This window comes from Poecilia formosa, unplaced genomic scaffold (genome assembly GCF_000485575.1).
Source record: "Poecilia formosa unplaced genomic scaffold, Poecilia_formosa-5.1.2 Scaffold460, whole genome shotgun sequence".
Taxonomy (NCBI): domain Eukaryota; kingdom Metazoa; phylum Chordata; class Actinopteri; order Cyprinodontiformes; family Poeciliidae; genus Poecilia; species Poecilia formosa.
The window spans coordinates 211,520-235,500 of NW_006800399.1; the positions used below are offsets into that span (position 1 = coordinate 211,520).

The 23,981-nt window shown below is 37.9% G+C and overlaps 1 protein-coding gene and 1 long non-coding RNA gene across 2 annotated transcripts in view; one reads left to right on the plus strand and one right to left on the minus strand.

Annotated features, from left to right (window-relative positions):
• The window catches only part of ctnnbl1 (catenin, beta like 1), a 92,353-nt gene that overhangs the window by 28,664 nt on the left and 39,708 nt on the right, over positions 1-23,981 (minus strand). The window contains exons 12-13 of the mRNA XM_007577922.2: positions 9,724-9,821; positions 7,886-7,966 (exon numbers count right to left, since the gene is read on the minus strand). Of these exons, the coding sequence (XP_007577984.1) occupies positions 7,886-7,966; positions 9,724-9,821 (179 nt within the window). The remainder of the gene's footprint in view (positions 1-7,885; positions 7,967-9,723; positions 9,822-23,981) is intronic.
• LOC107833813 (uncharacterized) overlaps positions 14,440-23,981 on the plus strand; it is a 21,079-nt gene continuing 11,537 nt past the window's right edge. Inside the window, exons 1-2 of the long non-coding RNA XR_001659584.1 lie at positions 14,440-14,524; positions 15,444-15,446. This is a non-coding gene — a long non-coding RNA (uncharacterized LOC107833813). The remainder of the gene's footprint in view (positions 14,525-15,443; positions 15,447-23,981) is intronic.

The following is a 23,981-nucleotide window of genomic DNA, read 5'->3' on the forward strand; positions in this document are numbered from 1 at the left end:
AGTTCAGTTAAATCTAAACTTGGCAACTTTTTCTTTTTCAATCGTCATAAATGTGATATTCAATTGACCTGTTATGACTCAAATTTTGGGTGTCCACCCCCCTCTGCTGCAACTTTCGTCTCTTGGAATAAGTCAGGTGATTCTTTCACCCTGCAAAATTGTGGAAAACCTGGAGTGGAAATATCTGTGGCTCATAGCCACAGATATCTCTGCGGCTTATATATGTATGTGTACTGGGGTTTTTTTAGAAAACTTTGGGGTTGCGGCTTGTAGTCCGGAAAATACGGTATTCATTTCATAAATAGTGTTATTTCCTGGATTTTTTCTGTGAAGAACCCAGAGAGGGTTATTTGATTGTGCTTTCTGGAAAACAACACATTTTTACGTTTAGGCACTCCTGCAATCGTCACAATTTTTCTGTAACAAACCCACCAGAGAAGGGAAAAAGGAAAAGTTTGGGGACCCCTGCCCTACATAGAAGAGAACATTCAGTTCATTACAGTTTTCGGTTTTTAGGCTTGATGTGTATTTTGTGATTATTAATGAGTGATCGCTGTGGTAGATTAGCCACCACTGCTATTAGCCACGGTAACACAGCGGTGGCTGATTAGCTAATTTAAACACCTGCTTTAGGTCACCTTTTTTATTTTTAAGCTGAACCAAAACACACCTTATTCCACAGCACATCTATATGTTAAGTTTGTCAAAGTCAAGCATAACTGACCTACTTTCCTCTCCCTCGCTATTTTTTTCTTAGTTAAAACTTATTTCTCACCTTGTTATCTAGTCATAGTGTAGACAGTTCATAGCAAAATACTGCATCACTTTTTATATGAGCTTACATTTAAGTCTAGCAGATAAATGGGGCAGGAACTTGCGTGGGTGACATCAAGCTGCAAGGGGTCTAAAGTTTAAATTAAAATAATATTGGAGCTTAGTTAAGAATACTGTTATATATATTGTCTATCATGATATAGCAAAAATATATCAGGATATTAGACTTTCCTCATCTCCCCCAGCTCTACTGTCAAGTGCTTAACCTGCAGCAGACACAGGCTTAACCTGACAAAAGCATCCAATGCTTTTTTTTTAAACCACATTTGCAATATATCTTATTGGGATTTTATCAAATGGACCAACAGAAAGAAGCACATTGTGAAATGTATATATACTGTTTAACTTTCAGAAAAGTAACCCTTAAAATCCAGAGCAACCAAACGTCTCCAGAAGCCAAAATTCAGATAGGAGAATCTAATAAAAACATAATTAGACACTCAAATTCCAGCCTTTATGGAAGAATGATGACAAAAAAAAAAACATAAGTCCTGTTTGCCACAATTCAAGGAGCTGAATACAAATGCTTGCCCCAACTTATCGTTTCTGCAAAAATGTGAAAACCATGATCCATTTTAGTTCCACTTTACAACTAGAATCTGCTTTGTGTTAATCTATCAAATAAAACACCACAGAAATACATGGAAGGATGGAACATGGAGGGACTGAGCCAGGAATTAAACAGTGACCCAAAACACTCAGAGAGACTGGCAGGAGCCGATGTTTCTGCATCTAACACACTGGGTTACCGCAGAAACCAGCTGCTTTGTTGACCCCCAGAAAGAAAAGTAGGAAAAACATTTCCAAACAAAACGTTATGACAAGGTGACTGCCGCGTCCTCCAAGGAGCCTCGCTCTAATAGAACAGAGACAAGATGTCCAACACGAGACGACTCGAGCCAGACCTCAAAATCTCCGGGAGGATGAGGAGATTTTTTGAGCAATGACAAGTGCATTAAATATTCATTATCATGACCAAAGAGGACGTGTGGGATATTAAAACGGGAGCCGACGTCGCCGCGCTCGTTACAGCCACAGTGTTTTGTCCACTCGTGAGTTCTGACACTGTGGCCAAATATCTTTTATATGTCGGCTCGGCCCCTGGGGCCAACGCCAGATAGAGGAAGCGGAGAAAGAAAAACGTGTAGAAAAGAGGGATTGGACAAGAAAATTACTGCAACCTCAGGGGAGCCCTGCAGCCCTGCTACAGTACAGACAAAGTAATAAGCAGTGATTTTCAGTTTCAGCCCCTTTACTGTAACTCAGCTGCACTCTGCCACTGTGCTTGTGGGATGGAGTGTGTATGATTTATGGTGGGCTGTGTGTAACTTTTTAAGCCATTTATTAGTATATGTGCAGGTGTGCATGACATGTAAGCAACCAACATTTATTGGTTATAGTCCTATGGTTTCTTTGTGCTGCGATCTTAAATGGGGATTTCTGTAAACATTTTTTGCTAAACCCACACACTGTGGGAGTGAGCATGAGTAAGATCTATTGTCTTTGTAAGGCTTAAGCAAACGCAGGAAAGTGAAGCTAGATAGCCTTATTATGAACCACTGGCACACAGGATGAAGCTGAAGTCAAGTTTAGAGAAAATAAGTGAAACTCGGAGACCCAAAGGCAACATGCTGATTTCTTGTTGCGACAGAGAGAAAATGAACAGCCTCGCTTTCTTGGGAGAACATCAATTATGGTTTGTTCCACAAAGTGGGGCAAAGCAAAAAACAACAGAAGGGGAAGGAACTCACAAATAAAAACATGCTCAATCTGTTACAATCTGTCTAGATATTAACATGTTTTACAGTAGAAACAGTTTAACTAATCAGTAGTTTAGATAGGGCCTAAATAAATCAGACCTGGTTCAAGCCCACAGGCATTGTGTCATTATCCGAACTGATGGGCCCAAGCCCAAGGAAAGCCTGATGTATTATTTCCATTATGATTTACTGCTGACTTCCATTTCTAGACTACCATCTAAGTAAGGAGTGCAACTTCTCCTGTTTTTAGCTTTTATTTAATATCTTCCATATTAAATATGGAAGATATGGAAGAAATATGGAGCCAAGGTCAAATCCTCTGGGATGTGTGACTGGTACCATCTTCTCACTGCAGTGTGCTCTGCTTGTACAGATTAACTTCAGTAATCACTTCATTTCCTTAACAGGTTAAACTATCTACTCATCTATTTGTAGTAAATTAACACTACTTTGTCTTAGGAGTTCTGGTTAGTTTTTCCCTGTGCTGAATGTATTACAGGTTTATTAAACACGCTACAGAAACCTGAACTTGACCATCAAGCTAATAATTCTGACCCGACTCGGTCTGAGTCTCGGCTCAGGTTTGGGCCATAAATATAAACTCTAATCAGCAGCATGCTGTTGTTGGTTTTAGAGGGATTCTTTTAATGCTCTTTGGTTGCATGTGTACGGCAAACCAGTTTGTACTTTAATTCTGCCTGGATGACAGAACAACACTCCTTCCCTACTGTTTATCTGATCTTCCTGTTTTCCTCCTTCACCTCCACCTTTTGACTAATCTATTCACTGCACAAACTGAAACCCTCTCTGCCTTGCATCTTCAACTCCAACTCCAAAAATCAACCTGACCTCCTCCCTCCGATTACTCATTTCTAATTCTTTCCATTCTGGTTCCTCACAATAAAATCATCTGCTCTGCTACCCGTCTTTTTGTTAGTGCCTCCATCCCCAATCTATCACAGTTGTCATAGTTACCATCTTGTAAACGTTTCATTTCAAAAATACAAAAATCCTTTTGTTACAAATCAGCCATAAGACTAGTCATTGTCCGCCCATACCTCTATGTCAAATCAAATTTATCAAACAAACTCTAGTTTAGTTTCAGGTTTGAACATTTTTACTGAAGCAGATTCATCATCATCTTATTTTTAAGCCTACAAACTTTTTTTTATTGTACCTGTTGCAATATTTTTATAAGAAATAACCCAAACCACAGTAGTAATTCTCTAAATTTAGCAACCTTGAGGCCCAAGGGAGGGAGGCAGTGATGAGTCCTGATTTACAAATCAATACGCCACAAAGCAGTGAAAAAGTAAAAAATCTGTCAAAATCAGATTTATTTGCCAAGTTTGTTCACACAGATCTGACTTCGGTTCCACTTTATCAAAAGAAATTAAGCATTATGTGATGATGAAAAATATCCTAAGATACATTTTTTGCAACAAGTTATTTAGGGAAACATCCTTTGTTTCTAAGCTTCCAGTAGTTTGATTAATTGGTTTGATTATTTAATGACAACTTGCTGTGAAGTTTGTACTTTTGCTTAGTTTTCAGCTGCAGCACATGTAGCATGATGCTGTATTCAAGTACTATATGCAAACTACATAATCCATTGTAAATGACTCAAATATTTTTCTTATTATTAAAAATGTGGATATTTCAGGTTTGCTCAACTTGTCCAAGTCATTATATTTAAAAAGTTTGTTTTCTTGCGATAATGTAATAGTTTTTATTTAAAAATTCGGTTTAAAACAACATGAATTATTCATTTAAATGTTGTAAAAATGCAAAGTTTCTTTTTTGCACAAGATAAAACACTGAGCCTCAGAGTAAACACTGCAAATTAAATTAAACCTCAAAACAATGAATGGACTGATTAAAGAGCAGAAGGTTTTAAAACCAGGAAAGACTGAAAACTTTTATGAATGAAAGAATAACCACAACAAAGCTGTGAAACAGAAGGAAAGTTGGAGATCAAAGCTGCAACTCAAAGAAGATTTCGTAGCATAAAGGGAGACAATTTATTCTTAGAATAACTATAAATAGCTCATCTGGGTGCAAAACCAACACCAGAGAATTGCTCTGCTTTGAACCATCAGCAAACCTAATCTAGGCCATTTTGCTCAGCATTAAACAACAATCTGAGTGAATAACTAGTGGGAAAGCACATTGAAGCATTTTACAGTATTGAGGTCAGCCTAAGACATGTTTTGCTGAGTTTCCTCAATCTCAGAAGAGTTGTTAGCAACAAGCAGAGAAAGAGGAAAAGGTTAGGAGGGGGAAATGTGAAGAAAAAAGCAGAAAGCAGAGCCAACAGCAGAAAAAGACAAAGAGAAAACTGAAAGATTTATACATGAGGAGATCAAACACATTAAAGTTTGTATGGAAAACAACAGGAATAAGTCACAGAAGAAAAAGTGGAAGAGGAGCATATTAGAAGAAGTGATAGAAAATAAATATTGAGGAGGAGGAAGACTAGGACATTATTCCAAGAAGGGAAAGTAACTTGAAGGTAAAGGGGATGAGAAGGATAACGGAAGGGTAGAGGAAGAGAGATACCAAGGTGGGACTAAAATAAGCAGCTTATTAAAGGCACACGGAAAGAGCAGCAGCAGCTTTTCCTCCGCTATCCTCCTGAGAAATCTGGGGATAATATGTTGCAGAGGAAAAAAAAAAAACATTTTGCTTACCGCTCCTTAAAAACAGGCTTAACTAGGGTGAAACCAAAAAGGCAGGGTGCAGAGAGATAAAACACTGCTGCTGACGGCAGCCGATTCGGGCCGAGACGCGGGACAGAACTGGGTTGGCGTCTTTATCAGCTTATTTAAAGGAACGTGGCATTTGGTGGGGGCTTTGGTTCACACCAACTTAAAATATCATCATGGAGATGTTGCAGTCTGTGGAATGGGAAGAGAAATGGTGGCACTGTGCTGAGGCCGGTGGACAGCGCGGAACAGTTATCCCTCTGTGATATGTTAAATAATTTACCACAATACAATATGGACTTTTTAATGCTTTGGAAAGCTAACTGACAAAGTAGGACAATGCTAAAGCCTAAACTGGTGGTCACACTTTGAGATGAATAACTTACAATTTGCAAAATAGTATTTCTTTTTTATTTACTATAATGCCAACATGAAAAGCTGATTAAAGATTAAACTTTATTTGAAGCTTCTCTACTTGACTTAAATAGGTCTCAAATTTTTTCTCTATTTTTATTGTTGTGTATACTGCAGTGACACCTCTGATATATATTACATTAAATACAAAGATATATAGTTTGAGAAATGAAGCTTCAAGAAAATGAAGCAGAATCATTCCAATCTGTGTAGCTAATGCATTTCTTAACTGCTTGATTTTGTTTTGACTGAAAGTAAAGCCACAATATGTAACTTTTATTAAAAAAAATTGTACATATTTGTTAAAGCTGTCAACAGTCAACAACATTCTCAAATTTCAATTCCCTATTAAAACCTAATTCCGTTTTAATGGGCGCTTTCTTCTTTCATTTCCAATTTTGACTTCCAATGATTCACTTCCTGCTAAAGAGCCCCCTGGTGGTTGAAGAAAAATCCACATATAAGCTGCACTGGGCTATAAGCCGCAAGGTTCAAAGCTTAGGAAAAAAGTAGCAGCTTATAGTCCAGAAAATACGGTATATGAAAAAAAAAATCTAAATGCTCTCTGGTATTGTTCAGGGGGCCGGATCAAATGTGGAGGCGGGCTGGATTCGGCCCGCGGGCCGTAGTTTGGGGACCACTGTCTTAAAGGGACAGCAACCCGCCTACATGAACTGGAAATGTTTGGCGGCTCCACAGGGAGGTCAGCATCCCCTCTTCATCTCTGCTCCATCTTCTCCACTAAACACTTTACTCTCTGTATTATCTTCATATTCATCTGGTGCTAGTAGTTTACCAGCCTTTCACTCTGCTGTTAAGCTGAATCAGATTAATAATAATACTTAGGACTATTACATCCAAAGTCATTTTTTCAAATGACGTAAAATGTGTTTCTGTTTCTTTTTGCTTTGTGTGTGTCTGGCTGTGAACTCAGGTGGTTTATAGCAATGTGGTTTTAAAGATAGCAGCACACGCGGACGCCGCTCCTTATCGCCAGGTTATCATGAACAACCCTTCTGTCTCCATCCCACAGGCGGAGGCGAGAGAGCAACAGAGGGAAACGGGAGAGAGAAAAGAGAAAGAAAAAAACGAAGGAGGAGGAGGAGAGGAGAATGTCAAACTGTCTGGCCTTTTCTTGGCAATCTTACCACGCTGTCTGTCTGAGAAATTAATCTTCTGTCATCTTTAGATAGGAATCTCTCACTTATCTGTCTCCACCCACGCCTCCTTCCACTTCGCCGTTCCCCTTTCACTCTAGCTGCATCACTTATTTTCTTTTAATTTATTTTTTTCCACATTTCACCCACCCATCCAGTATTTACAGTGTTTCTGTGACTTTCTTCCGGTCTCTCTACATTACTGGAGAGAAGAAGCTCTTTTAACACTTTTTGCACTCGTATTCTCTGCCTGGACACTTTTCCTCCATCAAACTGTCCGATTTCCACAGAGACACTTATCAAACGTTTCATTCTTCTGTAAATTATGTTCAGTTGGTTTTTGGTCTTTTTTCTTCACAATGCTAGAAAGGAGATGACATTTACTTCAAATTAATTTCACAACATTGTTTGCATCTATAATGTACTTCTGAAGCTTTAATTGAATCAATAATGAATGAATGATGACTCGGGTTAGTTCTCATTTGTGGACGTCTGCAGGTGATATAATTTGCAAAAGTATTCATAACCACGTAAACTTCTCCAGAAGCCAAGGGAAGTCTCATTTACAGCATATTAAACCCAAACATTTGGAAGAAGTGGAGCAACACTCCACATGAGGAAACAGCATAACATGATGTAAAGCTAAAACAAAGTCAATTTCATGATACTGCCCCTTTTATTAAGACAATCATTTTTCTCCGACCTCTCAGTTTGCAGAACTTTGTGTGGCTCTTTTGCAAAAACATCCTAATAAAATACATGAAGTTTGAGGTCATAATGCCACAAAATGTAATAAGGGAAACAATTGAAAACACTACAAATAACAGCTACAACAAAGTCCCTGGACTTGTTTTCATGGGACTAATAACAGCTTTATTTTTCTCCTTTAATCTTCTAAGTAAAGAGATTTTTATGTGAATCCGTCACTTCAACTGATTCAACATGAAAACAGTGCATCAAAAGTTAACAGAAAGACTAGATCAGTAAGGAGGGAGGATAAAAAGATGGCTCTTACATGTTTCTCCCCTTCGATCCTCTTATCAGCCTGTTGAACAGCCTCCATGTATTTAAAATACAACTCCATCAGTCGATCAACCTGAAGATATAATGAGGAAGCGTTGGACGGAAGAACGATGGCGTGAGATTAGAAAGCAAAGAACGGGAGCAAAGAGGCGAAACAAGATAGACGCATATAATTAAAAAAGTACTTAGATTGTGTAAAACGTTGGCTGGCTAAAAAGTCTCTCCAAATAAATTAAGATAAAAATAAAGCTTGCAGCTCTAATAATGGAAACTGTTGGTTCTTCTGCCAAGTCTTTCATCAGGAGCCCTTAGAGTTAGTTTTGATTCTGGTTTTACTTTAGATGATCACATTAAGTCTCTGGTTCAATCATATGTTTATTATTTTTAAAATATGCCTAAGCTTAGTATGGTACAGTATCTTTTAGCATTTATTGTGAAAACTTCCTTATTACGATAACAATTATGACTCATCGTTGTCACGATAACGATAATTAATGGTTGCCGGAGTCACTTCCAGCTGGACTTTCCACTGACATGGCATTTCAGTCCATGGTCTTCTTTTCATGAACAAAATGCTCACGCTGTCTCAGACTGGAAGGGAGGAAAGTCTTTCCATTGTTATTCGATAGATTTGGGCTCAAGCTAGGCTGAGGAAAATTATTTTATTTTGTTCTCTAAGCTATTCTTGAGTAAAATTAGTTTTAGGTCATTACCATTGACCTATGACCTGTGACTGAGTTTTCTGACAGTGAGCTGTGTCTTCATATCCTTAATACTTCATTGTGCTCTAAACAGACTCAATGTTCTTGATAAATACAGCAAAGAAACTCCAAAATAAATGAGTTTTTCCATCTGAATGTTTCAATTTAGCATCTTTTTAGGATCAATCTAAATGAGAGTCAATGTGGCTCCATCTAATGGAAATAAACATTAAGCTGCTTGTTGTTACCTTTAGCAAGAATAAGCTTGTTTTTGAGCTTTCATGTGGGCAGACCACCTGAAACCACCAAGTTGTTTTAAACAAAACAAACAGCTGATAAAAGATTAAAAGGCACAATTCACATTAATTAAACTTCTTGCTCAAAACTGGACAATAATCCAAGGAGACATACTAGTCACTTCAGAGGTACAAACATTTCAACATGGCTACTCTCAAAAGTAGCCATGTTGAACCTAAAATGGACTAAAACCTTTAATAATGAACTTCATGCAACCTTCTCTAAACTTTTGAATAGACAAACAATATTTCTGTACACTGACCTGTCATGATAAATTATACAAGAAGTTATTGTGATAAACGATAATATTGTTGTTTTGAGACCATTTTTAGTAATATAATAGAAATGGATAAATAATGCAAGAACACATTAAATGGTGATTGCATGCTTCTGCTTAAACATCCTGCTTTCATGGCAAAACATCTGTGTGGTGTGAAGGGTTTACTTATTCCAGAAGTTTACCTTAACTTAATGTGAATAGTGTAATTTTCCTAAATGATGCACAAATCATTGCCTGACTCAGCTAAATTTGATTACCTAACCACATACTTATATTCATGCAGGTGTACATTTTCAACTGAATAAATTTCAATAGAAAAGGGGCCTGGACAGGTCTGTCTATCTGCATAGGAGACAAACTCAAGAAAATGGTTGAATGGAGCAGAGAGACAAATTTCACTAAAGCTTTCAGTGCAACAAAAATAAATAAAAACTTTGTTTGAATTTCAATGAATAGAAGTGAGTCCAAAACAAAAAAACACAGAAGGAGTAAGGATGAAAAATATCTTAAAATAAATCAAAAGACGTCAAAAGGAACGAGAGAACAGCCAACCTTTTCACAGTCGTTTTCTGTAAACTTGTTGAGGAGTCTGGTTCTCTGCTGGGACTTGAGGTTTCTCAGCATGGAAGCGATGACGGAGCAGATGTGTTCTGAGGAAGAGTTAAAAGTAATGCTGTGAACAACAAGCATCTCAAGTCCCACCAACAGTGTATGGAGGCTAATTACATCTAAAAACATAGTAGATTACAGAGAAATGAGCGCACAACACAAAAGTGCTTGAACTTTAATCAACATGTTTCAATTCTGACCAAATAAAAAAACGTAAAGCACATTATAAGCTAAAGCCCTGAGAAGCAGCAACCTGATTAGCATCTGATCATTTGAAATTACAGCACAGAGCTAGCTTAGAGCAAGAGTAGAAGAAAATGTAAATGAAATTTTGGAAATCGATTTTCATTTCGGAGCCTGCTGGAATGTGTAGCAGTTTTGGCCGAGGCTGAATGATGTTTCTTGCGGTGATAGAAATATGTTTGTGGCAGCTTTGGGGCTATTGAAGGCGCAGAAGATCTGCAGACATGTTAATTGACTAAATTAGCAACACAAACATATTGAAACCCCCTGTTACTCATGCTCAAGAAGGATCATATTCACATCTCCTTTTAGTCAGCAGCTCCCGGAGCAGGTGGCAATCATAGCACAATATTTCTCCAAGATATTGAATGGAAATGCGGTGCACACACTAGGGAGGCAGTCAGGGGATGACATTGTAAAAATCTCTAGATATATACAAAGCGAAGGCAGAAAAATGTAATTGGACTTTATCAACAAGAGGTCAATATTCTCTCTCAATGAGGCTTTGCAGTTGCTAAGCAACAGGAGTGCATGAATCAATCCCGTTTCTGTGTTTTAAAAGGGGGTCTTGTTTGCTGTCGGCTTCCTTTGTGCAATCCTCCCGTGACCCGCAGCGTCTTTACTCACAAGACATGAGAGCTGAGAAAACTAAGGACTGTAACACCTGCCGCCATCAGTAGGTTCAGAAGACACAAAGATCCATCAAGAGTAAGAGTGTGAGTAGAAACAGAGGAGAAAGTGCACTGGAACAATACACAACACAGCAGTCAGGAGGATTTAAAAGCACAGACCTGAGGTAAAAACATGCGTTACGGCCCCTGGCCTTTTGAGGCTGTGCAGGTTCCCTTTTTTGTTATGCAGGTTCAGCTGTGAGAGCACACCTTCCTGATTGGCTGCCTGAAGGCTGCAGGGGAGCGGCTACGCCATTGGACCAGCAGAGGATTACAAGTCAATCAGACGTTGATGAGGCCCACCTGCACCATATAAAAGACTCCTGAATCCATTCCTCCAGTGGGGCAGCTAGTTGAAAGAGGCTTTGTGAAGCTGTCCCCCCACGTTTGATGTTTGCAACTGCTTTAGGCAGTTTGTTTTGAACCATTTTGTACAACTGCTGTGGCAGTTTTGAACCATTTTGTTTCTGCTTGTTCTGCTAAGTAGCTTGACTGCTTTGCCAAGCTAGAAGCTTGTTTGGGAGGCTTGGTGCTCCCTTTGTGTGTTCTTTTTTTCCCCCTTTTAGTTATTTTCAGTTTACTTTGAATTGACTTGTAAGACATTTTGTAACTTTAATTTGCACTTGACATTCTTGAGTTTATTAATCCCTTTTGTTTAGCATTAATTGGGTTAAATTGTATTGTTTTGTGAAACTTTCTTTTGTAATAAATCATTTTACATTCCACTTGTTACTCTGGACACATCTTATGTTACCGCCCCTGGACCCCTAGACCTTGGGGACGTAACATAAGAAATAAACAGGAAAAACTCACATAAGGGACATATGCAATAAATTCATCAGACAAAAGCCTACATTTTTGTGAAATAAGTCATCCAAAATCTAATTATGCTGTTTAAGCTCCAAAGAATGCAGGTTTGCATATTTAATAGAAAAACTAGGAATCCACTGATCCACTTTTTCAGCACCAATACCTAGGCCTGTCACGATAACAAATTTTGCTGGACGATTGTCTAAAAAATTATTGCAATAAACGATAATATTGTATCAAGACCTTTTGACACTGATTTAATGGAAATGACATAATGCATGCAATTTCCTGCCATAGATAGATGTACTTTATTTTTAAAAGAACACATAACAGTGGAACTGATAAACTAAATAAACAAAACAACCAAAAATAAAATGGATTCTCAGTCTCCATTAACAAAAAACGTACTTGAATAAAAACTAAATATAAAACCAAAGTGGAAACAAATACTGCATTCAACCAAAAGAGTGCAGATTATAAAGTCTGTATACTATATACAGCTGACACGGCGCAACCCGAAGTCCAGCGGACATCAGAGATGATATGTGGAAACATTAATATTTATTCAACATTTCGTGCAAAGAATATAGAAATGAAAAGGAGAGGAGTTGGAGCCAAATTGTTACCGCAGTTGATAAACCCGGTAAGTTTTCAGCTGTTCTTCGTTAACGTGACATAAATAGGTTATAATGATTTTCATTCAGTCAGGACTTTACGCTGACTCTAGCCACATGCGTCACAGGTAGATTTTCGTAAAGCATTGATTAATGCCTGGTTTTAAAATTAACTGGACTTGTAGCCATTATTTTGGACACCAAAGGGCACGACGAACCCGATGGTACCGTTATACCTAGGATTTCTGTCGGCTAATGTGTCTCTCAGGTTTTGAAAATGGGCCGACAATCGGCGACAACTCCTGCCGTGTGCGCTGGACATTACACTAAGGAAATGAGGAAGGGAGGGTCAGTGGAGAACACCGGAGTTGAGCCTTTTTTCATTCAGTGTCATCAAGAGAAAGAAAAAAAGGCAGGAAGAGACGATAAAGCCGATAATTAAAATGAGGTTGATAGGTTTAATTTATTGTGCGATTAATTGATTTATCGTTTATCGTGACAGGCCTACTAATACCAATATCTGAGGTTTAGTATCGGCTGATATCGATCCGATACAGAAAATCAGCTGAACTGTCTTTAAAAAAAGTTTATTTTTTTAAACATAGAAGAAAATGTACCAAATTACTAATTTATTTAATAACTCTTCACCAGTGAAGCTCACTGAAACACACCAACAGCTTCACAAGCCAACATGGAAAAACAACTTTAATTTGATCAGTCAGTGCAGTTAGCAGAAAAACAGCCAATGGAAAATAAATACTGATAAAATCAATAGATTTACTACCTCGGCTAACCACGTAAAAACTGCAACAAACATTTTTTTTCAAAGGGGTCAGAAGAGCAACAAGGAAAGATAAACTAAGGGAAAAACTGAATTGTCACAAAGCCTGATCTGGAATTTTTTTCAATATCAGGAACAATACAGATATTAATATTGGAACGGGTTAATTGAATTAACTGCAGGGTTTGTAATCAATTACATACAATTAATTGCATTTTAATCATATATTTATAATTATGACAAATATATGGATAAGAAAGCAATATTTTCAATTCAAATGGCATTTTTTCAGCTATATTATTAAATAAATAGACTCATGAGCTCAACATCAAAGATTTTTATTGTTTATGTTCTATTATTTCAGTTATTCAACCATCTGAAACAATGGAAAGTTGCAGGTTTGATTCCAGATGCAATGTTTTAGTGTGTGCCTACACGTCGGTCTAGGAGAGTGTGTTTCAGTGTGTAAAACCAGGTTAATGTGGCTCAGGTGTAAAAATCCTGAGTGGATGACAAGACTGGAAAGAGAAACACCACAAGTTATGTCTAATTATCATTAAAATTTTTGAGCCAAGAATAAATACTGTACATTCCACTATGTTTTTTAGCTTTAATTGGTGAGATTATTTTCAATGCATCAAATAATCTTTGAGAAAAATCATTCAACACAACATGCTGGGACATCTGCTATTTGAGCAGCATGTGAAGAGGTCACACTTTGGTAATCAGTTTATTGCAACACACTTGGTGGAAATTAAAATGACTTTCACAGATTTTTTTTTTTTTGGGCGGGGGGGGGGGGGGGTAGAGAGAGAGAGAAAAAAAAAGAGAGAGAGAGAGAGAGAGAGGATACCACTATCTTAAGTAAAAATAAACAGATTTGAAGCTTGAACAAATGATGGAAACCTACCGCAGCACAGTACTGTCTATATACTGAAAAACAAGATTTCCAGAACAAACTGGCAAATAAACTCAACTTGGTCCAAGAAAACTCTCAAAACAACCGAGATGAATTGCGCTGGTCCAACAGTAGAAATCACAACTTGATCGCTTTTGATCAATGTTTGGCAGCTTAAATATTGACTAGAAACTAAGAATTCCCATCATATAGGTCAATAAATGCACCAGCCAACAGAATGTCGTGTGACGCACTTTTTTTTTGGAGTTTATTAAATAAGCAATAAAGAGGCAGCAGCCCCTCCATGACCTCCTATGTCTACTATTGGTCAATAGAGCTTTGGAACCAACGTCACTGGATCAGTCGCTCGGTGCCATCTGTGCAGGCCACAGACCAAAACAAACTTTATCCTGGTGGTTTTGTTGTGTTGCCGACTGCAATTTAGTTAGTTTCGAGTTGGATATTCCAATATCCGCTGAGCAAGCAGCGTTTAGCTCAAGGTTGATCCGATTTATGAATGCTAATTTCGGCTAGCTGTTCTCGAGCTCCGTCCTCAGCGCTCGGAGGTTCACTTCACTGCAGTCGGTAACACAATAAAACCACCAGGTTTTATTGTGGATTATCACATAATTATTTCTAAAAAAAGTTTGTTTTGGTCTGTGGCCTGCAAAGATGGCACCGAGTGACTGCACCTAAACGCCCCACAACGTCTCACGCAGTGACATTGGTTCCAAAGCTCTATTGGCCAATAGAACACATAGAAGGCAGCTCTCCTCATTAACATAATGATGCAGCAGAAAAACAGCGAGAAGGGAGAAGCAAAAAAAAGACAAAGCAAAATATCTATTTTTATTGACAAAAACGCATGTTTAGGGGAAATGAAAAAGAAAATACATTACTTGACGAAAACTCATGTGTAAGGAAAAGGGAAAACTAAATATATATTTATGCTTTTATTTCTTATTATGTCGGTTTTGGTCCTCCATATTTAAATGCACATAGGACCTACAACATGATCGTTAGCAGAAGTATTATAATAATAATAATGTGGAGCATTATCACATAATTATTTCTAAAAAAGCGTTACCTCAGCATTTTGTAATAAATGTAATGTTATTACATAAGCAGTAGAAAGTATTGCAGAATGAGCTCAAGGGTTCCAGGCCAGTTATTACATCATAAGGTTTTATTTTTGTTTTATTTCATTCTGAAGCCCAATTTTATTAAACTATTACACATTGGGGAGTTATTATATATTGCGCAGTCTATGGATGTTTACATTTTGGTCCCTGGTAACTCTCTTGTAAAGAATCTCAATCTCAAGGTCATGTCAGATACTCTTTAGGAATCTTTTTGACAGCAAGACGGGAAAAAGGTGATTTGGTTTTGAATAGGTCAGCCTGGTGAAAGGGCCCCTTATTTTACTGTAGAACATGATCTTTCTTGTGCAAAGAGACAAGGAGGCCAGCTGCCATTTCCAAAAGGACACTACTTTATCAACTTGATCCAACTGGTAATTGATGTCAGCACCTCCATGCCCCGCTCAGGGGGGCTATCGATCGCTGGCTGCAGAATGTTCTCTCCAAAGACCTGGAAACTCCACAGAAACTGCTCCTCTGAGGTTTGTGAAGCAGTGGAAGCATGAGTGGGTTGTGAGCACCAAAGAGAAGATCTAAGCTGAATAAAACGGCTTCTTGAAATTGAAATTGGTTTGGATTAAGTGGCAATAAAAAAGTAATGTAGTTGAAGCTGATTTGGTACAGCAAGGTGAATAAAGTATTAGAGATTAAATGACTCAGTCGCAACTCAGTGTTCACAAAGGCAACTTACTCATTTCTTATCCAACTGATTAATAAATAGATCTTACAGTACTACTGGGGAAGCGTTTTTTGTGGCCTGATAAATTTGTCAAACTAATAACAAAATGTCACCAATAAGACTGTGAGGGAGGGATTTGTGTTTGAATTATAATACAATAAAGCAAGAAAAATATGTTTTTCTTCAGTGCACAAAAAAAACATTGTCCTAAAATTCAGATTTTTTTAATGAAATTATCAGTTTCTAAACAGCAGAAGTGAAAAAGACGGCTGTAAAAACAGATCACCAAATAGTTTCCTTTTTTCCCTAAATATTCAATCCAAAATTGTTCATGCACAAATTAAAATATGCACAAGAAAATGAAACCACGGGAGATATTCCTGATGGACTTTTCTAATTTGAGTTTGAATTAACCAAACTCATATTATTACCTTTGGTTTAGCTGTTTAACCTGTTTCACAAGGTGGAAACTAAATGATAAAATCTACCATTACTCCTGGTGCATGATGTGTCGTGATTTGGTAGGATCCTTAAAGCTTCAACAAACGTGGAGCTTGTTATAGAACTGGAGCTGGTGCAATGAGCACGCTGTGCTTTAGAGACATTTCAGTTTTGAAAAGGTGAAAATACAAGACAGATCTTGGTTGTGTGTTGTGTGCAAACATTTAGAGCAGTGGAAGTGATGTTGGACCATTACACTAACGACACCAAGTGAAGATTAAACTCTGGAGCGCTACAGGGGAGCAACAATTAGCTTTGGCTCCAACATAAACTCTTTATTTTATTCTGTTGAACTTTCAAAGCATCACCGATAAGCATAAAGTAAAAAATGTTGGCAGTCTGCTGGAGGACTCTCGTATAGGGAAGCACTTTTTAGGAACCAGGAAATAACTACACGCCGCTTGCTTCTAGCTGAAAGAGAAAATGACGGCACAACCTACTTTCTGATTAATTTAAGGTCAGTAATTATTTGACTCTTTGGGGGCTCTCATGGAGAACTGAAATTTTATTCCCAGATGGCTAGTTGATCACTAAGTAGATCAGGAATGTGAATCATTACACCATTTAGTTCTAAGAATGCACCGATAAATCAGTTCTGATTTCCTTAATTTTGGAAGATCAGTGACTGGACAATTTTTGGATGAGAAACTGATCTTAATCACTGATCTTATCTCAGCAAAGCTCTGGAAATCAGCCACCTTCTCTCTGCAGTGACAAATGGCTGACTGACAGACCCGCTCAACGCGTCACGTCTCTGGTTAACTATGGTCCCCACTGCCGCCAACCAGTGGTGAAGAAAGTACTCAAAAAATGTACTTAAGTAAAAGTACAAATACACAGACAAAAATGTACTTTAGTAAACTTAAAAGTACCACATTAACATCTATACTTAAGTAAAAGTAAAAAAGTACTGCCTTTTAAAAATACTTAAGTATTAAAAGTACTTGCTGAATGCTTTACCTAATCACTAATACAATAACATTAAGTGAACCTATCATATTTAATTTTAATACATCATTTTATTGAACAATGCCACAGATAAAGCATGTTTTATTTGTGTTTACTCTGTAACATAGATTAGACTTAGATATGTGATTCTATGCATCATAATTTCAGGAATGGAAACATCTCGTCTCCTGTCCTAACTTAGCATGAACTTCGCTTTTTCTTTGCCACTAGTGGCATTTATTTTGAAAGAAATCCAACAGAAAGGGGATGGAAAGAGGGTGGGTGGGGGGAGGACATGGAACCAAGGTGCCACGTAGCAGAGTTGTAGTCAAGACCACCGAACCCGAGACCAAGTCAAGACCAAGACCAGCATCCCGCACTACATGACAGAATAAAATTAAGTGTACCTATCAAAACTGCTTCTGAAATTGATCTGAAAGATCCAGATTCCCATAAAAACACCTAGATATTAAATACTTAGAGCAGAAATAAATTTAACCAGTATCAATTCAAGCTCTTCTTCATTCTGCTTTGCTTTCATCTCTGTGCTACAATCCGCAAAGGTCTCCTACTATCCCTAAAAAAATAACGCCCTGGGCAGTTGCCCATACTGCCCATGTCAGAAACCACCACTATCTGCACTATTAAACATAGCAATTAATGCAATGCATTAACGGTAAACAACGCTCAACTATGAACACTGTCCAAGGCGCAACAAGCAAGAAATAACCAAGCAGAAGGGGCACCGTGACTGTTCTCACCCTGTCTGCCCCATATTTTTTTAAGGAAATAAAATAATAGCTACTGCAGTGTACCAGAGCATTACAAGAACAAAAGAATGGCTCTCAGTGAAGCTTCAGTCATATAGGACTTAGTAAAGATACGTCCAAAAGAATCGGATCGTTCGTGAATGTCGAACGAATAGCAGACTTTGGTCACAGCATTGTCCGATATACACAACATGTCAGTCAACACCTCCACACAATAATTCAGCGCATGAGTGACAACTTTTTTTCATCGCAGATGCAACATATGTGTCTCTGTACAGCTAGCTTTGCTAACAACACATCAGTAACGCTATAAGTTGGACGAAGCGCTGCTGATTTTACATGTCGTCATATCTTATGATTTATGTAGCGGAATTATATTACTGACGATCACACAGACATCTTCTCCCGCTCAAAGAAAACCACTGCGCATGTCTTGGAGCTCCGCGTGCGAGTGAAAGGGGGAAGCGATGGGTGACAACAGACACGCGTAAGTCACGTTATTGCTTGGATTTTATGGCGCCACCTTAAGTCCCTGAACACATTTTAATGGAAAAAAAGCCCAATGCGATTTGGATGTAACGAGTAATGCGACAGTTTTGTAGAAATGCAGTGAAGTAGAAAGTACAGATACTTACTGTAAAATGTAGTGGAGTAAAAGTAGAAAGTATCCATTATTAAATCTACTTAAGTAAAGTACAGATACACAAAAAATGTACTTAAGTACAGTAACAAAGTACTTGTACTTCGTTACTTCCCACCACTGCTGCCAGCTTAGTGACTTTGTTGCTATATTTAACGACTTTTTGGACAAAATCTGAATTTTCATGTCAGTCTTTTTAAAGATCTAAGACTGACTAGAAAACTGCAGTGGGACTTAATAAACTTTGTTAAAATAGGCTTATGGTTATGAACAAGTTCTAAATTTTCTCCCAAGTCACAGGTTAGTTTCAAACACCAACAAGTAATCAGAACTATCAATCCACATAAAACAGCATTTATAAATGAGATGGCTGATATTCTGTTTGCAGAGACAACAAGTTTAGTCTTATAGTTTGTATGCACACATTCTCATTCTGCACTGCAATCCAGCAATGAATGCACTGGAGGGAGATGAAAAACAGACATTTTAAGGCATAACATCTGGACACTCTCTGACTCTGGCTGTAGGAGACAAACCCATTTATTTACCTTCACCTAGTAGATATAATTAAGATGTAACATCTGGACCAAACCTGGTCTGGCAATAGAACAGCACTGGTGAAAATACATATTTTATTCCTCAAAAAAGGAAATATTGAATATTGTAGTCTGGTCTACAGTTGCAAACACAACTGGCTTTAAACATTGTTTAGAAAAAATGAAAACACCTCAGGCTTCTTAGCACAATTTACATTGCCTTAGTGTTAGAAGTTTAAATATTCTTAGGAAATAAAAAGTAGATTGTAAATGTATCCCAGATGAGTAATGTGCTACTTCAAAAACCAACCGTACATTATATATAGCTCATAATAAAACAGTTGGAGCTAATAAACTCATGTTTCCAACTGAGGGATACATTTCTTCTAACTATTCTGCACAGAATATTAAACATTTTAAAACTGAACATATAAATATGCCACAGCATATTTCATTCACGTTCATGGAGATGAAACATGATGAATCCTCACAGCAGGGAAGCTTTAAGCTTGAACAAGATGTTAATAAGATGCATCTTTACACAAGGATCTAACAACAAAGCCTTCCTACTAAACAAACTTATAATAGGATTACATTACATAACTCTGTCAACAAAGATTCCAATCAAATTTGCATCATGTAGAATGTTACTGATGTGAATCTGTGGTAAAAGGCAATCAGTACTGGAAGGCAACAATTAAGTGAGAGATGCGTTTCATTAGTTTTTGATTGAACTGTGTGATTAATTTTTCATTACTAAATTCCGATCACCATGTTTCCCTACTGAGGTAAAACACCTAACAATGTAAAGAGGGTGCCAACAATATTCATACCCATTGACCTTTTTGTATTTTGTCACATTACAACCAACAACTTCATTGGGCTGTATTTATCAGACTATAAGCCGCTACTTTTTTCCCACGCTGTGAACCATGCGGCTTGTAGCCCAGTGCGGCTTTTCTGTGGATTTTTTTTCAACCACGAGGAAGTGAATCATTGGAAGTCGAAATTGGAAATCAAAGAAGAAAGTGTTGATTTTCATTTAGAACAAGCACATGCTAGCAGCAGGCACGAAGGAGAAATGTTTTCAAACTCATATGATGCAGCTTTTAAGTTGAAGGCTATCGATCTGGCAGTACAGATCGATAGCCGCTGCATGTAAGCTCGGCGTGAACGAATCCATGATTCAGCGTTGGAGACGCAGGGCTGCGTCCTTAATAGCAGATTTATGAAGGATGCAGCCCTATGCTGCTTCCTTGTGGAAAACTGAGAGTGGCGGAGATACCAGCGGCTTATAGCCCGGTGTGGCTTATATATGTATGTTTCCAGTTTTTTTGTTTGTTTTTGTTTTTTTTTTTACTTTGTGGGTGTGGCTTATAGTGAGGTGCGCTCTATAGTCCGGAAAATACGGTACTTTGGGATTTATTTGACGACTGAAGTGGAAAGAAACTGAAACATGGTTTTAATTTCTTCTAGTGAATAAAAATATTCAATCCAAATTATTCCATCCTCTAATATTAGAAGGTGCAGCCAAACTGCAAACCTAATAAGTCAGGCAGTGACACCATTAGTCAGAGAGGAAGTTGAGAGGCGCAAGGTAACTTGTGAGGAGCTTTGCCCTCGAAGGAGGGGCTAGGGCCAACCAGTCGATTTGCCCAGCTGAATGGTTGCCATGGAGATTATAAAATTTCTCAAACATGCATGAAAGAATCAGTAACAGTCCAGGTATGATTTTGGTGACAGAACATTATAACATGATGTAACAACAAAGTGGATTTTTACGTAATACTGCTCATTTAAAAGGAGAAGAAATAAAAGAAACAACAAAACTGCCTCTTTAATTTCTGTTATAACTTCATGATGAACCTGCAACCTTTGCTTTTATTTGCAGGAGCAGCATGACGAGCCGATTTAATAGAGACATTCTGTTATCATTAGAAGGGCCTTTCCTTTCTCTTTCAATGCAAATACTCAAAGGAACTGCGACAGTTTTAAAATACGACACTTTGTGTAACACAGGTCTCCGTCAGCCTGTATGCCTTACTCATTACTTATTTTATAGTGTTCATTAGAAAAAGAAAGGTCACAAAACAGGCATCTGCAGCTTGTTTGTATGGAATTTAAATCACATCAAGCACAAAGGCCTCTGTGGCCTCACTCCACACAAACAGCAGCAGCGAACACGCACGCAGCTAAACAAATAAACCCCTTTCCGAGTCAGAGTTGGAGATGGAACTATGACTATTGTGCCTCGCCATGTAAATTAGTTGTTTACTTCTGTTCCCTCAAACACTCACTCGCATCATTAGCCGCCTAAATATTACAACCGGCTGGCACCAATTTCCATCACACAATCTCATTTCAGTGGTAATGACAAAGTACATACACCAATAAACAGAGACCCCAGAAACAAGCAGCAGAATTGTGACAGGAATACTCACGAGCGACTGAATGTAATTTGTCGTTTTGTTTTTTTTTCTTCTTCTTCTTTCCACATGCATTCTCTTTATTAATTATGCTCAATTTATGCTAATCTGGCCTGGTGATCTCAGGTCTTTTGGAATGAGACCGTTTCAGAGAGGACTTTGCAGGGCTCAATCTTTGCACTGAGGTTTATGATACAGAGCAATTAAATGGATACGAAAGAAAGACGAGACTAAAGGGGGAAGGACTTAGAGGTCCCTGCCTACTAATTACTTTTGTTAGAAGCTTACAATAGTTAATTAATCTACAGTGTTATTGTGTTATTCAGAAGAACCCCTTGATTAATGACATTTTCAATTAGTAGGCTTACAGAGAGGGATGGTTAACTCAGTATGATTTGCCTTTTGACAGGCATCTCATTATACCTATGGCACTTTGACAAACCAGCAGAGATGTGATGGAAAATTCTATACTGGTTAAATTGCTAATTGCAGAGAACATAAAATAATAGCCAGTAATACAAATACTTGAAGTGCTCATAATTATTAGAACAGTAATACAAACTTACTAAATAATAATGCCACACTGATCGAGATACTGAGATAACTAAAAATATATATATATATATATTTGCTTTAACAGACAAATTGAAAGCTTCATAATATGACCAGATTCTAAATAGTTTAGAATAAATTTACTCCATATACTGTAGTATTTACAGATAAAAGTATTTATTGTAATGGCATATTTGAGTTGGAAGTCATCATTTAATTTAACAAACTTTTTATCTGAGCACAGTGATATTACTATTTTTGAATCCGGTCTGTATCTGTTACTCTGCACTGCTTGAGTGCCGAGATGGAAATGATGTGACCGTTTTGTTGCAGTGCCTTCATGGTCTAGACCACTGGTACTACAAGTGTATTCCTTCTTCACAAATGGCGCCAACTAACACACTGGATTTAAAGTCATTTTTGACCAGTTCTTAAGAAGGTATTTGGGCTTGCCTTCCAGAGGATGTGTGCACTTCACTGTGGGTGGATTTCCAAATCTCCTGCCTGCCAACAGCTGCCTTGGCAGAGCCTTCAGCACATACGACAGGGGTGCAAAAGGTTTTCACTGCCAGGCAGAGTTATCTTCCATACTGTTCATCTTGCTGCTTAACGGGTTCAAAGGTTAATTCATTGAGTCTCTGGGTGATAAGTGACACAAAGGCAGACAATTTGTTTTCCTCTGCAGAGCTGAGAAACCTAGCCAGACTGATGAAACTTAATTAACATGGACAAGAAAGAGAGGAAAGCCTGTCGTGTTTTGAATGTAGCCAAACAAAACAAAAAAATCCTAAGATGAAAAAGATTCTGCCTATTTTTATTTTCTTCTAGTTTGCACCTCCGATCTCTCACTCCGAAATGAGAGGTTCAGGGGGACAGACGGGAAAGTCAGTCAAGATTGGAGCCAGTGACTGCAGACGTCATATTGTAGAAGTAAAGATGCAGATAAATGAGTGCACAGCTTTATCTTGTTTATTCATTTCACATTTCAGATTGTATTTAGTTATCTCAATCGATTAAAAAGAATGCGTCTGATTAATCAACATTAATCACTAAGCTTAACTTTGTAAGCTTAGAACGTAAAATGCAAGTTTCTAAAAATGCTTAAGAAAATCTTTAATTATCTGAAACCAAAACCTTCAGTCAGTTTTCTATGTTTTCATATTCAGGAAGGTTTAAAATAAGTATTTTTGTTTCAAAAGTAATTTAGAAATGTTAAGTGTAAGCTTGCTGTGCTTTGGAGGAAGGATAATTCACCGCTGCAATAAGTAATCTACACACTATCCTGGTTTTATCCAAAAATTTAAATGTTGTGTTTAATGGAGATAGACATAAACCGCAGGAACCAAAGACGAGACTCAAACTTGGGATGGCCACATGGATGTCTATCGGCTCTGCATACGGGGTGCCCCCTCTAACTGCTGCGTCTTTTAAAGCAAAATTTGTCTAAGCTCACCAGTCTGACTCTCCTTGTTCATCTTTTCACTCATGTTTGTGACTCTGCATTGCTGACTGCAGTACAAGACCGCGGTTACCTTGCTGTGAACAAGGTAACCCTCTGCAGCAGAGAAGCTTTTAGGTCAAAATAGGTAATGCCATTAATCTGCATTATGTAATATTAACTAGAGGTGTGCCGATCGATCGGTCACCGATCATAATCGGGCCGATTTTCGTGAAAAAGTGCATGATCGGTGATCGGCAATCATTGGTTCTTGTTGCCGATACCGATCATCTCATTTCCAGCCTGCCTGTGCAGCTGGTCTCCTCTTTCATTCACTCTGCGCAAACGCGCAGCAACAAATCCTAAGATGTGTAACTATAACGCACTGAGTGAATGGGGAAGTTTGAGTGTTGCGGCGGAAAATTGAAGCAGGTCAAAATGCATCAACACAACGAAGCTAATACGACATAAAAACAACGCCATACTTGACGGAGTTTGGCTACATCGAGGCTCACTGCAGTAAAAACGACATATGGAGGAGCAGATAGCAGGTAA